The following is a 16,859-nucleotide window of genomic DNA, read 5'->3' as shown; positions in this document are numbered from 1 at the left end:
AGACATCACTGTAGACTGAGAACCTTGCATCGCCTGCCGCCAAAAGACAGTGGGCGGTCGTTAAAGGGTTAATATATGGCTATTTTGCTTTTATGGTATCCTAGTAGTGCAGTTTGAAGATGAAGTAAAACCGATATCGCTTATTTTTTATTAGGATGTGTTTTGTTTCCAGCACAACTACAATATTAACTAAAATGATAAAATGCAGTGATAATCAATAAATGTACCTGAGGTTATAGTCTAATGCCTGGTAATCCGTTCATTTTAAACCACTATTAAATATTATTTTAGCTTCATCTATGGGAAATTCTACATAGCAGTACACTGATTTTAATGTATATAAGAGCCTGTTATATTTTGTGAAATATTAAGAGTCTATGTTGTATAACCTCCTTATAGAGAACCTTACCATTACAGGTTTCAGAAAATCCCCTCATCTATCTCTTGGACACGCCAGGCGTACTTTCACCCCGCATTGAGTCGGTGGAGACAGGCATGAAGTTAGCATTATGTGGTAAAGCAGCACAATTATACCTTTCCTTTACTTTCATGTATTTTAAAAATTACGTTTTCTCAGGATACTTTCCTAGAAGACAGACACCCTGGCAATCAGCTGATCGCAGATGGTCCGGCTGCTGAAACCCTGTGATCACCAGCTGCTAATGACCACACATTTTCCGTTTATGGAAACAAACCGAGGTATTAACTAACCAGGGATTCCCAGCAGTGGACAGATTGGTTTAGGCTATCTTGGCCTGATCAGGACAGAGCAAGTTTATTCCCCTTTCAAATTATTTTTTTTTTCTTTTGGCAGCGGCCAGTTTGCAAAATTATCATTAGTGGTTTTTTATTTGTTGTTTTTTGCGCAGGCCAGTTCAGTCATCTTAAAGGGACTTATCCCTTTTTCTTTGTTAGGAAGGTCCCTGACAATAAGCTAAATAAATGGTGTTTCACTTCTGGTACCCCAGTGATCAGCTGTAATCAGTGCGGAAACCTGGCAGCAGGTGTTCAATATGCCTACAGTGCCACCACAGGGAAAATTAAGTATTACTGTAACGCCAACAGCGGGTGCTGCTCCAGCCAGCAGTTCCTGCCACCGGGTTTCTTACCTTCCCTGCCGGTGGCCGTCAGTTCCTCTGCTCTGCCTTGTGAGGCCGGCCGCACCCCACCTCCTGCTTGCTGCCGCATGTCTCATAAGACGCGCGAGTTCCCTGGCCGCCTCTTAAAGGGCCAGCGTGCATGCATTCACAATGATCCTCACGCAATCTCTGATGCTCTGGGCTTATTTAATGTCTGCTCCTCTGGTCACCTGGTGCCTGAGCAGTTTTGGTCCAACTTATTTGTTTCCTCCGAAGGTTCCAGTTTGCATCCCGCTACCTGATAACTGTAAACATCTCGCTACCTACTATCAGTCAGTATCCTGCTACCAGATCGTATCCTGCTACCTGTCTGTATCCTGCTATCTGATACCAGTCTGCATCCTGCTGCCAGTCCATATCCTGCCCTCCGTTACCAGTCTGCATCCTGCTGCCAGTCTTTATCATGCTACCTGCTGCCAGTCCATATCCTGCTATCTGCTGCCAGTCCGTGTCCAGCTACCAGTCCATATCATGCTACCTGCTGCCAGTCCGTATCCTGCAACCAGTCCGTATCCTGCAACCAGTCCGTATCCTGCTGCCAGTCCATATCCTCCTACCAGTCCGTATCCTGTTACCCACTACCAGTCCGTAACATGCTATCTGCAACTAGTCTGTATCCTACAACCTGATACGAGCCTGACGCCTACTTCCTGTTGGCAACCCCTGTCCTGCTGCATGCTTAAAGATATGCTACCTGTTACGAACTGTGACCTCAGATCCATACCTGCCTGCCACGGTATCATTTTCCAGTGCCTGTACGCACGGTGTTCTTCACCATTGTCTTTTGGTCCGCTAGGGCAGCTGCTACTCACACCCGGACCACCTCAAGAGGTAGCGACCTGGAAGCCGGGGGTTATAGGGTGAATACCGGGGAAGCTACTTAGACAACGCCCTTAGTTGGCCATAAGTCAAACCGGTTGAGTAGCACAGCATGTCCACAACCCGCTAGTCATTTTTGTAATTTGTGAGGTGAATCAGGCAGGTCAGTTAGATAACTATTTAGCAGTGACTATTTCTCATATTTTATTTTTTTTTTTATGTTGCAGGAACAATTCTTGATCATTTGGTTGGTGAAGATATCATAGCCGATTATCTCCTTTATACTCTTAATCAACATCAACAGCACAGGTAAGCGTGCAGTATTGATCCAAGAATTCTCTTGTCCTTCCCCAATCCTCCTCACACACACAACTACAGCGAAGAGAAGTTTGACTAAAGCGGCAGTCGAGCAAACTATCAGACTGGATGAAACGCAGAGAGCTGAGGAATATGGTGCACGCTGCATTCAAATTACATAATCGGCGGTGCACCAGAATTAGACCTGATGAAATATACTCTTTTGTGGTCTTTATTTTGTGTAAAATAATTTTTTGGGGGGGTTTTTGTTCACAGTAAAAACTTTCCCGCTATATTTTGCCAATACATATTTGAAACACATTGCATGCTGTTATTTAGCTTATGATTTACAAGTACACCCAGATCCTTCTCAACAAGTGAATCCGCCAGTGTAGCTCCCCCTAGGACATATGATGCATGCAGGTTGTTGGTACCCAGATGCATAACTTTACATTTATCTACATTAAACTTCATCTGCCAAGTGGATGCCCAAACACTAAGGCCCCATGCACACGACCGTATTCTAACCCTCCCGTAAATACTGGCCGTAAATACGGGTCCTTTGTCATCCGTATTCCACCCGTATTTATGGACCTATAAAAAAAGGGGGGCTGGAAATGAAGTCACAATCATGTCCAAACCACTTAAAAGGGTCATAGGATCACTCAGATGCCATTTTCTCTGCTTCTCTTTATTCAAAAATTTTAATCTCCTGACGTCGCCTAGCAACACTCCCGTAATTACGGGTGCACGCATGTAGCCACCCATAATTACGGAAGCCCCATAGACTTCTATGGGCCTGCCCGTGCCAAAATTACGGCCTGAAATAGGACATGTTCTATATTTTTCAACAGCCCAGGCGCCTTCCCGTGCGCAAACGGGAAGGTACCCGTGGCCAATAGAAGTCTATGGACCCGTCATTACGGGCGTTTTTACGGTCGTGTGCATAGGGCCTTAGTGTGTTCAAATCAGCTTACAATTTACGAACATCTTCCATAGACTGAACATTACTACATAGCTTGGTGTCATCTGCAAAAACTAGAAATAGTGCTATTAATCCCATCCTCTATATCATTAATAAATAAGTTGAATAATAGTGGTCCCAGCACCGAACCCTGGGGTCACCACTTATAACCGGGGACCATTCACAGTAGGAATCATTGACCACAACTCTGGATACGGTCCTTGAGCCAATTCTCAATCCAATTACAAACGATACTTTCTAAACCTATATTCCTTATTTACCCATTAGGCGTCTATGAGGGACAGTGTCAAATGCCTTTGCAAAGTCCAAAAACACTATATCCACAGCGGCCCTTCTGTCTAGGCTTCTGCTCACCTCTTCATATAAACAAATCAAGTTGGTTTGACAACTTCTGTCCTTGGTAAAACCGTGCTGGCTGTCACTTATAATACTATTTTTTGTCACATAATCCTGTATATAGTCCCTCAATAGCCCCTTAAAATTTTTCCACACAATGGATGTTAAGCTTACTGGTCTATAATTACCCGGGGAAGACCTAGAGCACTTTTTGAAAATAGGCACCACATTTGCCCTGCGCCAGTCCCTTGGCACTATACCAGAACCTCTAAATATTATGAAGAGAGGGACAGAAATAACTGAACTAAGCTCCTTAAGAACTCTAGGGTGTAACCCATCTGGTCCCGGAGTCTTGTGTACATTTATTTTATTTAACTTAGCTTGGATTATATCTACATTCAGCCAATTCAGTATATCAACTGATATATTAACAGAACTGGCACTGGCTACATCAGCTGCTCTTTCTTCTGTTGTATATACAGATCTAAAGAACCCATTTAGTAACTCTGCCTTCTCTTAATCCCGTCACCAACTCCCCGTTACCACTATTTAGGGGTCCTACATGTTCAGACCTCGGCTTTTTTGCATTTATAAACTTGAAGAATTTTTGGGAATTTGTTTTACTATCCTTGGCCACATGCCTTTCACTTTGTATTTTTGCTGATTTTATTACTTTTTACAGATTTTATTAAGCTCTTTATAATTCACACAGGCTACAACTGGACCCTCAGATTTGTATTTTTCAAATGCCCTTTTTTTGTCATGTATTGCCCTTTTTACAGAAGGTGTAAGCCATGTGGATTTCATTTTAGTCATTTATATTTGTTACCTATAGGAGTAAATTTTGCACTATAATCACCCAAAGTGGATTTTAAGATTTTCCATTTATCATTTGTCCCATTATTTGACATTAGTTCTTCCCAGTCTATGTCCTGAATTGCAGCCCTCATCCTGGGGAAATTGACCACCTTAAAATTAAATGTTTTTCCCCTCCCAGCCTGTGTTTGTTTTTTGCAGTATATGTAAAATATAACTATATTGTGATCACTGTTACCGAGGTTTTCACGAACATTGATGTTCCCAACAAGATCTGCATTATTAGAAATGACCAGATCCAACAGAGCTTCACCTCTAGTCGGGTCTTCCACAAACTGGCCCATAAAATTTTCCTGCAACAGGTTGAGGAAATATCTCCCCTTTGCAATTGAAGCCGAACCATGACACCAATTAATATCCCGGTAATTAAAGTCTCCCATTATCACTACAGTACCCGCCTGTGCAGCCCGCTCCATCTGTTTATATAGCTGACCTTTCATCTTCTCAGTTATATTGGGGGGTCTATAGATTACACCAAGTCAGGTTTTTACCGCCCTTTGTAATTCCACCCACAAGGCTTCAATCTCCTCACAATCTTCACCCACTATTGTCTCTTTCACACTCTCACATACACCACCGCCTTCATATCACTTCTCACATACAGACATACACCACCACCTTCATATCACTTCTCACATACAGACATACACCACCACCTTCATATCACTTCTCACATACAGACAAACACCACCGCCTTCATATCACTTCTCACATACAGACATACACCACCACCTCCATATCACTTCTCACATACAGACATACACCACCACCTTCATATTACTTCTCACATACAGTCATACACCACCGCCTTCAAAACACTTCTTACATACAGACATACACCACCGCCTACATATCACTTCTCACATATAGACATACACCACCGCCCACATATCACTTCTTACATACAGACATACACCACCGCGTTTCCTATTTGTCCTGTCTTTCCGAAACAGTGTAAAACCCTGTAGATTTACAGCCCAGTCATGTGAAGAGTCCGGCCAAGTTTCAGCAACACCAACTATATCTATATGTTCCTCCAGTACCAAGGCCTCTCGGTCTCCCATTTTGCTTGCTAGACTTCTGGCATTTGATATTTCAGTATCAGAATTGTGATTATTTGGGCATTTTTGTTTTCATTGCTGTTTTGTTACAAAAGGATCTCCCTATCCTATTGACTAATCCTCTCCCCACAGTATATTTCTCCCCCCACCAATTTAGTCTGACCCCTCTCTAACCTGACTAACCCTTTATTTTCTACATTGACCTCCCTCCTCAGCCCTAGTTTAAATACTCCACCACCCCAGCTAGAATTCTCTCCCCCAGCACAGTGGACCCCCTTCCATTTAGGTGCAAATCATCTGCAGAATACAGTTTGTACCCTAATGAAAAGTCAGCCCAGTTCTCTTAAGCTACTTAAGCCATGCATTTAACTCCCTGAGCTCCCGCTGTCTTTCCTGTGATGCGCATGGCACAGGCAGTATTCCTGAGAATACAACCTTGGAGGTCCTTCCCTTCAGCTTGTAGCCTAGTTCTTTAAAATTATTCTTAAGGCTCCTCCACCTACCATTTATTCTGTCGTTGGTTCCCACATGGAACATCAGCAGCCCCTCCCAGTAATTTATTCACCTGTTCCACCACATGCCGAACCCTGGCACCAGGGAGACCGCAAACCATTTGGTTGAGGCGGTCTTGGCGACAAATTATTCTATCCGTCTTCCTGATTATAAAATCCCCTACAACTACCAATTGTCTTGCCTTCCCTGCTTTATCATCTCACCCACTACTAGCTGGACTGCCCCACTAACTGCGCGCTCAATGACCAGCATGCTACGCTCAAGAATATCTATCGCCCTCAATGTTGCATTCTGCTCTTCCAGATCTCTAATGCGAACTTCCATGTGAACAACATGCGCACATCTGCCACAGAGGTATTCACTCTGGAATTACGGCTCCAGTCGTGCATACATATGGCAAACTGTGCACTCAAGAAAACCTCCACTCTTGCTGTCCATTATCCCAGTTACAAAAAAACTGTGAACAATTGTTAAAGTAAAAGAAAAGAAGAGCACTTACAGGGGCTTTAACTCCTCTTTTGAACTCCGGTTTAGTAACTCCACAAGCCACTTGTTTAGCAAGGCCAAAACAGAGCATATGTGTAATGCCGGGGTAGGGAGACAAACAGGTGAGCCCTAATCTACCCGCCACTCAGTCCCTGCCTACTTGTAACGACCCGTCCTAGGCGACGGGGTACAACTGGGCGACGGTCCCTACGCTCAGTAAGTGCACGACAGACAAACAGACAAGGGTACACAGAAGCTAGGGAAATGGGGCAGTTGCCCACGGAGACACCGTGAGCAACGAGAGTAGTGAACGAGTCGAGTCAAACCAGGAGTGTACGAGGTACAAAACGCAGAGCAGAAGAGTGGTCAATAAAGCCAAGGTCAATAACAAGCAGAGGATCAGTAGTTCAAGCAGCAGCAGCAGAGCCAGGAAACAAGCAGAGCAGAATCACAGGCAAAGGAGGAACAGGAAAGGCAGGTATAAATAGACAGTGGGCGGGAGCTAGCTCCGTCTGGCCAGGCTGTGATAGGCTCGCCCACTCCTAAGCCTGCCACCCTGAGTGGTGGAAGATGGAGTCAGTCTCACAGACATAGGAGCAGGTGCAGACTGATTACCCACAGGCGTCGACACAGAAGCTGTGTCTGGCAGATCCTTTACAATATGTGGTTAACCATTACCTTCCAACACACAGTAGTCTCAGCACAGCCATTTTAACCCTTAACAATGTGTTCAGCTGTATCCCCTTCGAACAGTAATTACTGCAGTGCCACCAATGCCCCAGTCATCACAGCAGTGTTTAGCCTCCGCAATTTCTCCAGTTGTCACATCAGCGCATTCACCCCTATTCCTCTAGTAGTCTCAGCCGCATCTCCCCAAATTCCCAGTTGTCTTCCTCTATATAGCCTTTTCCAGTAAACTCATGCAATGCACTGTTTGCCGGCTGTAGTCTACATTTGAGCAGCCTATTACCAGCTGCTGCATGCAACTTCCTGTGTGTATTCCTTCTCTGCCTGCTAAAAGCCGTCTGTGACCCCCTCTAACTAGTGTGGAGTTAATGAGGTTTGTAGTTGATTGAAGTTATTGGCGCATGCTCAGTCACAAACTACTCCCTGAATGAGGTGTCCAGTGGCTTCTAAGAGTCCATAAATTTTGGGCACGTTATAAGCCTAATTACACGTAAACATTTATTTCACGTAAAGTAGCACTCCGGCAAACTCCCCTCCTCCCCTCCATTTCTAAACTTAATTAGGTAAAATGTATTGATAGTAATAATCTTTCACACTGTAGACCACCAACTCCTACTCAAAATGCTCAACTCTATTGGCCTTAAGGACGCTGCTCTCTCTTGGTTTTCATCCTATCTCTCTGACCGCTGGTTCAGTGTATCATCTGCTGGTTCTACTTCTTCTCCTCTTCCCCTTGCTATCGGGGTTCCGCAGGGATCAGTCCTAGATCTGCTTTTCTTTTCTCTCTACACAGCTCCTATTGGAGAAACCATCATTAGATTTGGCTTCCGGTACCATCTCTACGCTGATGAGACCCAATTATATACCTCTGCCCATCACATCACCCCCCCCCCCCCCCGCTCTAATACAGAACACCAGTGATTGTCTGTCCGCTGTCTCTATCATCATGTCCTCTCTCTATTCGAAACTGAATCTTTCAAAAACTGAGCTCCTTGTGTTCCCACCATCTACTAACCTCCCTAAACCTGATGTCTCCATCTCTGTGTGTGGCACGCCCGCTGTCTTGTTTTTTTTTTTTACTCAAATCTTTCCTTTTCTCCTCACATACAATCACTTTCACGCTCCGTTCACTTTCACCTCAAAAATATCTCCAGAATCCGCTCTTTTCTCACGGAGGAAACAGCCAAAACTTTTATTGTCGCTCTAATTCACTCTTGTCTTGACTACTGTAGCTCATTATTAGTCGGTCTTCCCCTCACTAAACTCTCTCCTCTCCAATCTATCCCGATTGCATCAGCCAGGCTCATCTTTCTCACCAACCGCTACACCAACGCCTCTACCCTGTGCGAGTCACTGCACTGGTTGCCAATTACCTTTAGAATTTTATTCTCACCCACAAAGCTCTTCACAGTGCTGCACCAGTCCTCTTGAATGTGCTACCCCAGACAATCAGATTTATTCACAGTTTTAAGTGTGCCCTGAAAACACATCTTTTTAGATAGGCCTATAACTTTCCCTAATCCGACTCCTTTCCTTGGCCCCACTATTACATTCGTCATCAGAAACTGACCCCCTCATTCTGCAGTATCCCCTGCACTCCTTCTACTTCATGTCAGTCATACACGGATACTGGCTGGTGACCGGCTCATGCAGATTTATGTTACCACCGCATGTGTATAAAAGATGGCCGGACCATTGTACTGAACAAGCACTTATTACATTTTGTGTCTCCCTTATTTCCTCTTGCGAGCTGGGTCCTCACTCCTCTTGTATAAATTGTTGTTTAGTTTTGTCACTATGTAACGGCTGATATTGTCTGTACATGTTCCCTCTGAATTGTAAAATGCTGCAGAATATGTTGGCGCTATATAAAGATTATTATTATTATGTTCTTACTGGGTGCTTTATTGTAATGTTAGCATCTTTGTTCTGGGCTGCTGTTGGGTTACGTGACCCGCTCTGAGCACCCAAATCCTACATCGTCTGCTGTGTGGACTATAGGTCAAAATAGAAGGTAGGAGCAGCACAGTAAGTCTGGACCTCACAAGGGTCAATAGGTTGCCAGCCTCCAGGAATCCGACTTGTGGATCCCTCAAATGTAGACAATTCAAAAGAAAAGAGGCAGCTCTCCGAATAGAAGGTCTCAAAAAATGTTTTTTATTCACTCATATGTGAAGAGGGTGCAACGTTTCAGCTGCTCAATGCAGCCTTTGTCAAGCTGAAACGTTGCGTCCTCTTCACATATGGGTGAATAAAAAACATTTTTTGAGACCTTCTGTTTGGAGTGCTACCTCTTTTCTTTTGAATGGACTTTAGGTCAGTTACTCTATGCAAGCCTATGAGAATCACAGCGAGGCTCTCATAGGTTTGCATAGAGAGACTGACTCCAACACAGCAGACACTGTAAAGGATTCAGAAAGTCAGAGTGCCGGTCACAGGACCGAACGGTGGCCCAGAATGGAAAGGCTAAGGCTCTGTTCACACAGCCGTTATGGTTTCCATTATAGCGAAAACCGGTGCTGGATCCGTCACACACCGGACAGAAAGAATAGTACTGCATACTGCACTATTCTTCCCATCAAATATGACAGAACTCCGAACAGTCTCGCAGTGTGAACTCAGCCTTACTTTAAAATGATGCGCCAGGTAAGAAGATTGCTATCAATACCTTTTACTTTATCAAGTTTAGAAGGGGAGGGGAGAGGATTAACAAAGTGTTTCTTTACCATTTAGATTTAGCAATGGAAATGTGATGGTTAATGATATTTGTGAATGTGCATTTCTTTCCCAGTTATGTGGAACAATATGAGCTTAAGGGGCCCTGTTCAAACATAGAGACTCTCCTCAAGAAGATTGCCCTTAAGCTAGGAAAGACACAGCGAGTGAAAGCCTTAACTGGCGTCGGTGAGTATACTGGTCTGCCAAGTACAGAAGCCTATTAGACCTTGCCAGAGGATGCCTGTCAGAGTGACACTGACTGTTCTAATGCATTGCATTTTGTGATTCGTGTAATATATTAGAATAGCAATCAGACAGTTGGTCCTTCAAGTGCCCCAGTGGGACTGGAAAAAAAGAAGAAAAATAATGTTGTCAAAAAATCAACGTTTCAATTAATAAAATAAGAAATCGCCCTTTTTCCCCTATCAAGTCCTTTATTATTGTAAAATATGTATAAAGTAGACATAGGCCTGAACTATAAAAATATTATGATATTCATCCTGCACGGAGAACGCCGTAAAAAACGAAACCTAAACAACTATGCCAGAATTGCTGTTTTTTTTATCACCTTTCTTTCCAAAAATTGGAAGTGATCAAAAAGCTGCATACCTCCATAAATGATACAAATAAAAACGACAGCTCGTCTCACACAAAAAACACGCCCTCATGGAGCTCCGTTGACGAAAAAAATTAGAGTTACACTTTTCAGAACATGGCGACAAAAAAAATACATTCTTTTTACAAAAATGAAACTTTATTGTGCAAAAAATTGTAAAACATAATAAACTATATAAATTTGGTATCGCCGGAATCGTACTGACTCGCAGAATAAGGTTAACATGTTATTTGTAACACAGTGAAAGTGTATAAATAAATCGATGCCAGAATTGCTGTTTCTTGGTCACCTTCCCTCTCAAAAATAGGATAAAAAGTTATCAAAAAGTCGCAACTACCCCAAAATGGTACCAATAAAAGCTACAGCTCGTCCTGCAAAAAGACAAGCCCTCTTACAGCTCCGTAGACGGAAAAGACAAAAAGTTGTGTGTGTTAAAAAAAATGTTTTATTGTGAAAAAGTAGTAAAACATATAAAACTATACCATTTAGGTACAGCCATAATCGTACAGATCCCTAGAATAAAGTGTAAACCGTGAACGCCACAGTAGAAATAAAACGATGCAGGAATTGCTTTTTTTTTGTATCACTTTGTTGACATAAAAAGTGATCAAAAAGTCGCATGTACTCCAAAATGGTACTAATTTTGGTACTACAGTTTGTCCCTCATAAAATAGCCCTCATACCACTATGTCTGAAAAACAAAATAAATTATGGCTCCTATAATTCAGGAAATGTATAAATATGCAGATGTTCAGGCCAAGGGGAACATCTGTTTCCAGAGGCGTTTATTAATGTCCTAATATTCGGAACCAGGATGGGGAGGGCCCAACCATATCTGCTGGAAGCGAGGGAGCCCGTATTATACCAGGACAACACTTCCCAGCAAAATTCCCCAAACTTCAAAGGTGCGGAGTGTGGACCAAAAGGGGGATAATAAAGGACGCCATATATCAGTGCGACACTGGCCTGTGCAGAAAGGATTGTGTCACAGCGTAACACACATCTATGGATCATTTTATTGTTTTTTACCACATTCTTATACCCTGCTGTACTCTGCACAGCACATATGCCCCCACATTATAAACTGAAATAAAACTTGAAACAAAACTACTACCATGAAAAATCGGTGATCCAAAAGACAAATGGTGCTCCCTCCGTTCTGAGCCTTGCACTGTGCCCGAACAGAAGTTTACTTCCACATAGCGCAATCATTTCTGGAAAACACCTCTGGGGTGAAAATGCTCACTACACCCTTTAATAAATGGAAATGGGACATAGAATGTAATTAAAACCACAGAAAAGGCCATACTCACAGATTAGGTGGTGGGTAAAATACCCGTTCCAAACAGGACGCAACCAGGTCAGAGAATGCTGTTGATGGGAAGTGCCCAGGTGTGTTTAAATAATGATAGCCACTCCCACTTACCTTGAGGGGAGTGGTGTGTTGGGCATGGAAGTAAATGTGTAATAATAATAAATAAATAATAAAGTACTGTGTATAGTGCACATGTGAGGTATAGGGGACATGACTAAGTGTAGTGTGTAGAAATCAGGGCTGTGAGTGAAAAAAAAACGTGAGTGTAGTGTGTAAAACATGGAGGCATAGTGTTTGGATAGTGAGGCACAGCATATATCGCCGAATAGCAGCCTATTTATAACGCCCATATTGTAAGAGAGCGGGCTGCCCTGCATGCAGTGCCAAACATCCGCACACCAGGCTATCCCAGCATCATAAGACCCGGGCGCGTCCTGAAAAAAAGTATGTACAATGTAAGTAACCATGAGAAAACATGGGGTATTAGTTGTTGTTTTGGCCAAAAAAACGCAAGCTCGCAATCCACGTCACGGATCCCCACACTTGCGAGTCCCTACCTAGAACTTTTCGTTCCAAAATCTAAGATATACAAAAAAAATGGGACATAGAATGTAATTAAAACCACAGAAAAGGCCATACTCACAGATTAGGTGGTGGGTAAAATACCCGTTCCAAACAGGACGCAACCAGGTCAGAGAATGCTGTTGATGGGAAGTGCCCAGGTGTGTGTCACTTCTCAGGGGTTTCTTTTGTTATTTCGCATCAGAGCCTATGCAATTGTGAACCAATACTTTGTATATGGCCAAATTAGGCCTCAAATTTGCATGGTACTATTTCACTCCTGAGCCTTGTCGTATGTCCAGTCAAAAGATTAGGGTCATATGTAGGGTGTTTCTAAAACCGGAATCACAGCATAATAATTAAAGAGCTGTCTTTCCATGGTGGCACAAGCTGGGCACCACATATTGGATAATGAAATGGAAAAATTGCCATTTTCACTCTGCAACATCCACTGCACACTAATTTCTGGAGAGTGCCTGTGGGTTCAACATACTGACTACACCCTTAGATTATTGCCTTGATGGTTGTCGTTTCCAAAATGAGGTAACTTCTGGGTGGGGGGGGGGGTTTCAACTGTTTTGGTCCCACAGGGGCTTTGCAAATGCGACATAGCACCCGAACACCAATCCAGCAAAATCTGCTCTCCAAAAGCCGAATGGCGCTCCTTCCCTTCTGATTCCTGCCGTGTCCAAACAGCAGTTTATGACCACATATGGGGTATTGCCGTAATCCGGAGAAATTGCTTTACAAATCTTGGGGTTATTTTTCTCCTTTCTTCCTTGTAAAAGTGAAAAATTGTTAGCTTAAAGGGGTTTTCCAGGGACACAAAATTTTAAGTGTAGATACATGAGTAATCATGTATCTACAAATCGAAGAAAGTATGTAATATATAGTCTGTGTTAAATACGTAAGCTTATCCTTATAATCTCACTAGCTATGTCTGGCCGGAAAGTTCTGCTTTGCTTGCATGTGGTTTTTTCTTCCGACACAGGCTCGTGCACGAGCAGTGGTATGGACACAGTTCTGTGTCGCTACTTCTGTTTGTAACATCACGCTAGAGTAATGTTCTCCACTAATAAATCCTCCTCCTCTGTGTCTATTCTCCCTCCTTCTTCCCCTTGCCCGCCCAACTGCTCTCTCTGCGTGCGGTCACTGTATCAGTGTAAGGCCGGATTCACACGAGCGTGCGCGCGCAAAAGGCACTTGACAGCTCCGTGTGTCATCACCATATGATGCGTGGCTGCGGGATTTTCACGCAGCCGCCATCATTATGACACTCTGTATGTTTGTAAACAGAAAAGCACGTGGTGCTTTTCTGTTTTCAATCATACTTTTGACTGCTGTTGCGCGAATCACGGGCGTCCCACCGAAATACGCACAAAGAACGGACATGTCGTGAGATTTACGCAGCCGGCACGGACTGTCTGAACTGACCCATAGACTAATATAAGTCACGTTCGTCTGAATAAGCCCTGATGTTAATTTGCATAGGTAAATAAAAGGACAGAACATGGATTTGGAGATGGAGAGCTATAGACAGCACTGCTGGGATGGTTGAAAGACGTAACATTGGGTGTAGATATGGAAGTGAGGTAGGTGGGAGAGAGAGGTCAAGTGATAGAGAATATGACGTCGGTAAGAATCTTTTTTTCGTTTCACTGTCACATGCGCTGGGATGAAAGACCGCCCAGATACAGGAAGCAGAAAAGAAGTGCAGGTAGGGAACAGTTTATAAGAATAGAAGCAAAGATAATAAAAAAATAAAAAAAAGCAGAATAACTCAGGTTAAGAAAATAACACATTTAAGTTAGAAGCTAAAAAAAAAAGTAGTCGGAAAACCCCTTAAATTACAAAAAATTTAGTTTCTAATTTTCACGGCCACATTCTAATAAATTCAGCAAAACCCTGTGGGGTCAGAATTCTCACTATACCCCTAGATGAATTCCTTGAGGAGTGTAGTTTCCCAAATGGACTCCGTTCTCTGGAGTTTACACTGTACTGGTACTTCAGGGGCTTTGCAAATGTGACATGGCGCCCAGAAACCAATCCAGCAAAATCTGCACTCCAAAAGCCAAATGGCGCTCCTTCCCTTCTGAGCCCTCCCGTGTGCACAAACAGCAGTTTATAACCACATGTGAGGTATTTCCGTACTCTGCAGATGTTGCTTTACAAATGTTGTTTTTTTTTTTTCTTGTTCGTTACATTGGGGGATACAGATCACGGATATATGCTGTTGCCACTAGGAGGCGTGACACTATAAAATAAGAAAGTGGCTTCTCCTACAGGATATACCCTGCCCACAGACACGGAGCTATTCAGTCTTCGCTTAGTGTCCGTAGAAGGCAGACACTTCTGCTGATAGCAGCATTCTCTACCAAGAATTTTCTTTTTATTTTATTCTTTTCATCATGAAGGTCTAGGGTCACAGCGTCTCCCTGTGTTCCCATTCAGCGGGTGCACAGTGTCCTATCCAAATTCACTGTTGTCTAACCTGCCTATGAAGACCAGCAGAACCAGAGCGTCAGCTCCTCTGTCACACATTAACCTAAGAAGCACCTCTAACACCTCTCCCACCAGCGTTCCCTTTATTGGTGGTAACACTGAGGGGGTGCTCCTGCTGGTTAGTACATTTGGGAGATGGAGAGTTGGGTGAGTATTAATTAGTCTCTCCAAACCGGGCCACCGCTTGTGCACTGTGGCGGTCCGCTGGACCAGCCTATTCCCTGGGGTTTTCCCTTAGCCCTCTCTCCGCTCCCTGACACTTTTGGGCGACAGCGCTAATTTTTACTGTATGACCAGCCCCATTACGCCGGCTACGCCATTTTGCGCTTCACTGCACAGGCAGGGGGCGGGGCATTCTCTATAGTATGCACCAATAGCGCTCCAGCACGCTTCCTTCTCTATCTCCTCATAATGAATCATGTGTCTGATTGGCCGGTTTACACACGACTGCCATGGCTGGGGAGGCTACAGTGTTCCCCTCTGCTCTCTTACATTTGGACGAATGCTGCTGGGATTATAGGACTATCTGAACAGAGCTGCTGCTTCTTGCAAGATCAGTCGATCTTACCTGCAAACGCTGATGCTGCTGCAGAATCAACTGTAGCCTCTGGTGCCGATGTGGCCGTCACGATGCAGGACCTGGGGAAGTGACGTCACAGCGTGATCTCTCGAGAACACGCTCTGTGTCTGCACTGCCAGAAGCTGGGCGTTCTGAAGAGAAGAGGATGTTACTTCTCTTCAGAGCGCCCAGCTAGTGAAAGTATTAAAAACGCCCCGATGTACGCACCTAATACACGCCCACTTGGACTTTTACTTTTAAACACACCCACTTGGACTTTTGCAAGCCTCATTTGCATAACTACAAAAATGGTCATAACTTGGCCAAAAATGCTTGTTTTTTAAAAATAAAAACGTTACTGTAATCTACATTGCAGCGCCGATCTGCTGCAATAGCAGATAGGGGTTGCAAAATCTGGTGACAGAACCTCTTTAAGGTCCAAAATAGGCTGGTCATTAAGGGGTTAAACGTTTTCATGTGCTTTTTTAGTGTGCTGTTAATGGTGTTTTTTTTGTCTTTTTTTTAGGGAATGTGAATATTACAGTACCAAATTACTCCGCTGCTGCTTATGAATTCATTCGATCTTTCCGCAAAGGAGATATGGGAAGAGTGACTTTGGACTAATGAGGTAGAAGTAAATTACAGTACTGGACTCATACAATAAAAAGAAAAGAAAAAAAAAGCAATACACTTCTCCATGACTGAGCAAAGTTTTTGATGCGACTGGAATGCGACTCTATACTGTGTCTTTTCAGTTCCTGGACTTAGTGCTGTCACGGAAGTGCTAATAAAATGTATTCATGAACACGATCGAGTTATCCTTACAGAAGACATATTTGTATATAATGGGGTTTCCCAAGAGCTTAAAATCTATGAAAAAAATTTTGAAACTGTATATTTAAAATAAAAATATTAATTACAGTATGTACAGGACCTTTTTGTTTTGTCCTCATGTTTATACTGCTAAGGCACCTAAATGTTGGTGTGTTTAACCCTTTAATGACCAGCCTATTTAAAACCTTAACCCCTTCACGACTGCCATACAGCTATATATGTTTTAACTGCCGATTCCCCGGGCAGTTCGCACGTGTATAAACGTTGAAAGACTGGAACGGGTTTAATGAGTGCAGTGCTGCTTCAGTGTGAGCAGCACTGCACTCTCATATCGGCCGGGGCTTTGAGAGCCCCGGAATACTCTCCCCACTGCAGATTGTGCCACCGACAACCCCCTGTAGGCAGCGCAAAACCCTCTGTAAATAGCGCCACCTAAGCTCCCTCCAGCGTCGGAATCCCCGGCCAGCGCTCTGGCCGAGGATTCCCCTCCTAGAGGGAGCCCCCGTCAGCTCTCCATCCCCGCTGTAGATAGCATCACACCCTCAACTGTAGATA

At 43.6% G+C, this 16,859-nt stretch overlaps 1 protein-coding gene across 1 annotated transcript in view; it reads left to right on the top strand.

Moving 5' to 3' along the window:
- Positions 1 to 16,396, top strand: part of MTG1 (mitochondrial ribosome associated GTPase 1) — a 35,748-nt gene extending 19,352 nt beyond the window's left edge. Inside the window, exons 8-11 of the mRNA XM_075842836.1 lie at positions 418 to 514; positions 2,186 to 2,267; positions 9,991 to 10,103; positions 15,997 to 16,396. Of these exons, the coding sequence (XP_075698951.1) occupies positions 418 to 514; positions 2,186 to 2,267; positions 9,991 to 10,103; positions 15,997 to 16,094 (390 nt within the window). The 3' untranslated portion in view covers positions 16,095 to 16,396. The remainder of the gene's footprint in view (positions 1 to 417; positions 515 to 2,185; positions 2,268 to 9,990; positions 10,104 to 15,996) is intronic.
- Positions 16,397 to 16,859: the final 463 nt, after the last annotated feature.

Source organism: Rhinoderma darwinii, chromosome 11 (genome assembly GCF_050947455.1).
Source record: "Rhinoderma darwinii isolate aRhiDar2 chromosome 11, aRhiDar2.hap1, whole genome shotgun sequence".
NCBI lineage: Eukaryota > Metazoa > Chordata > Amphibia > Anura > Rhinodermatidae > Rhinoderma > Rhinoderma darwinii.
Note: the sequence above shows the minus strand (reverse complement) of the source record. Positions and strands in the feature narration are given on the sequence as shown.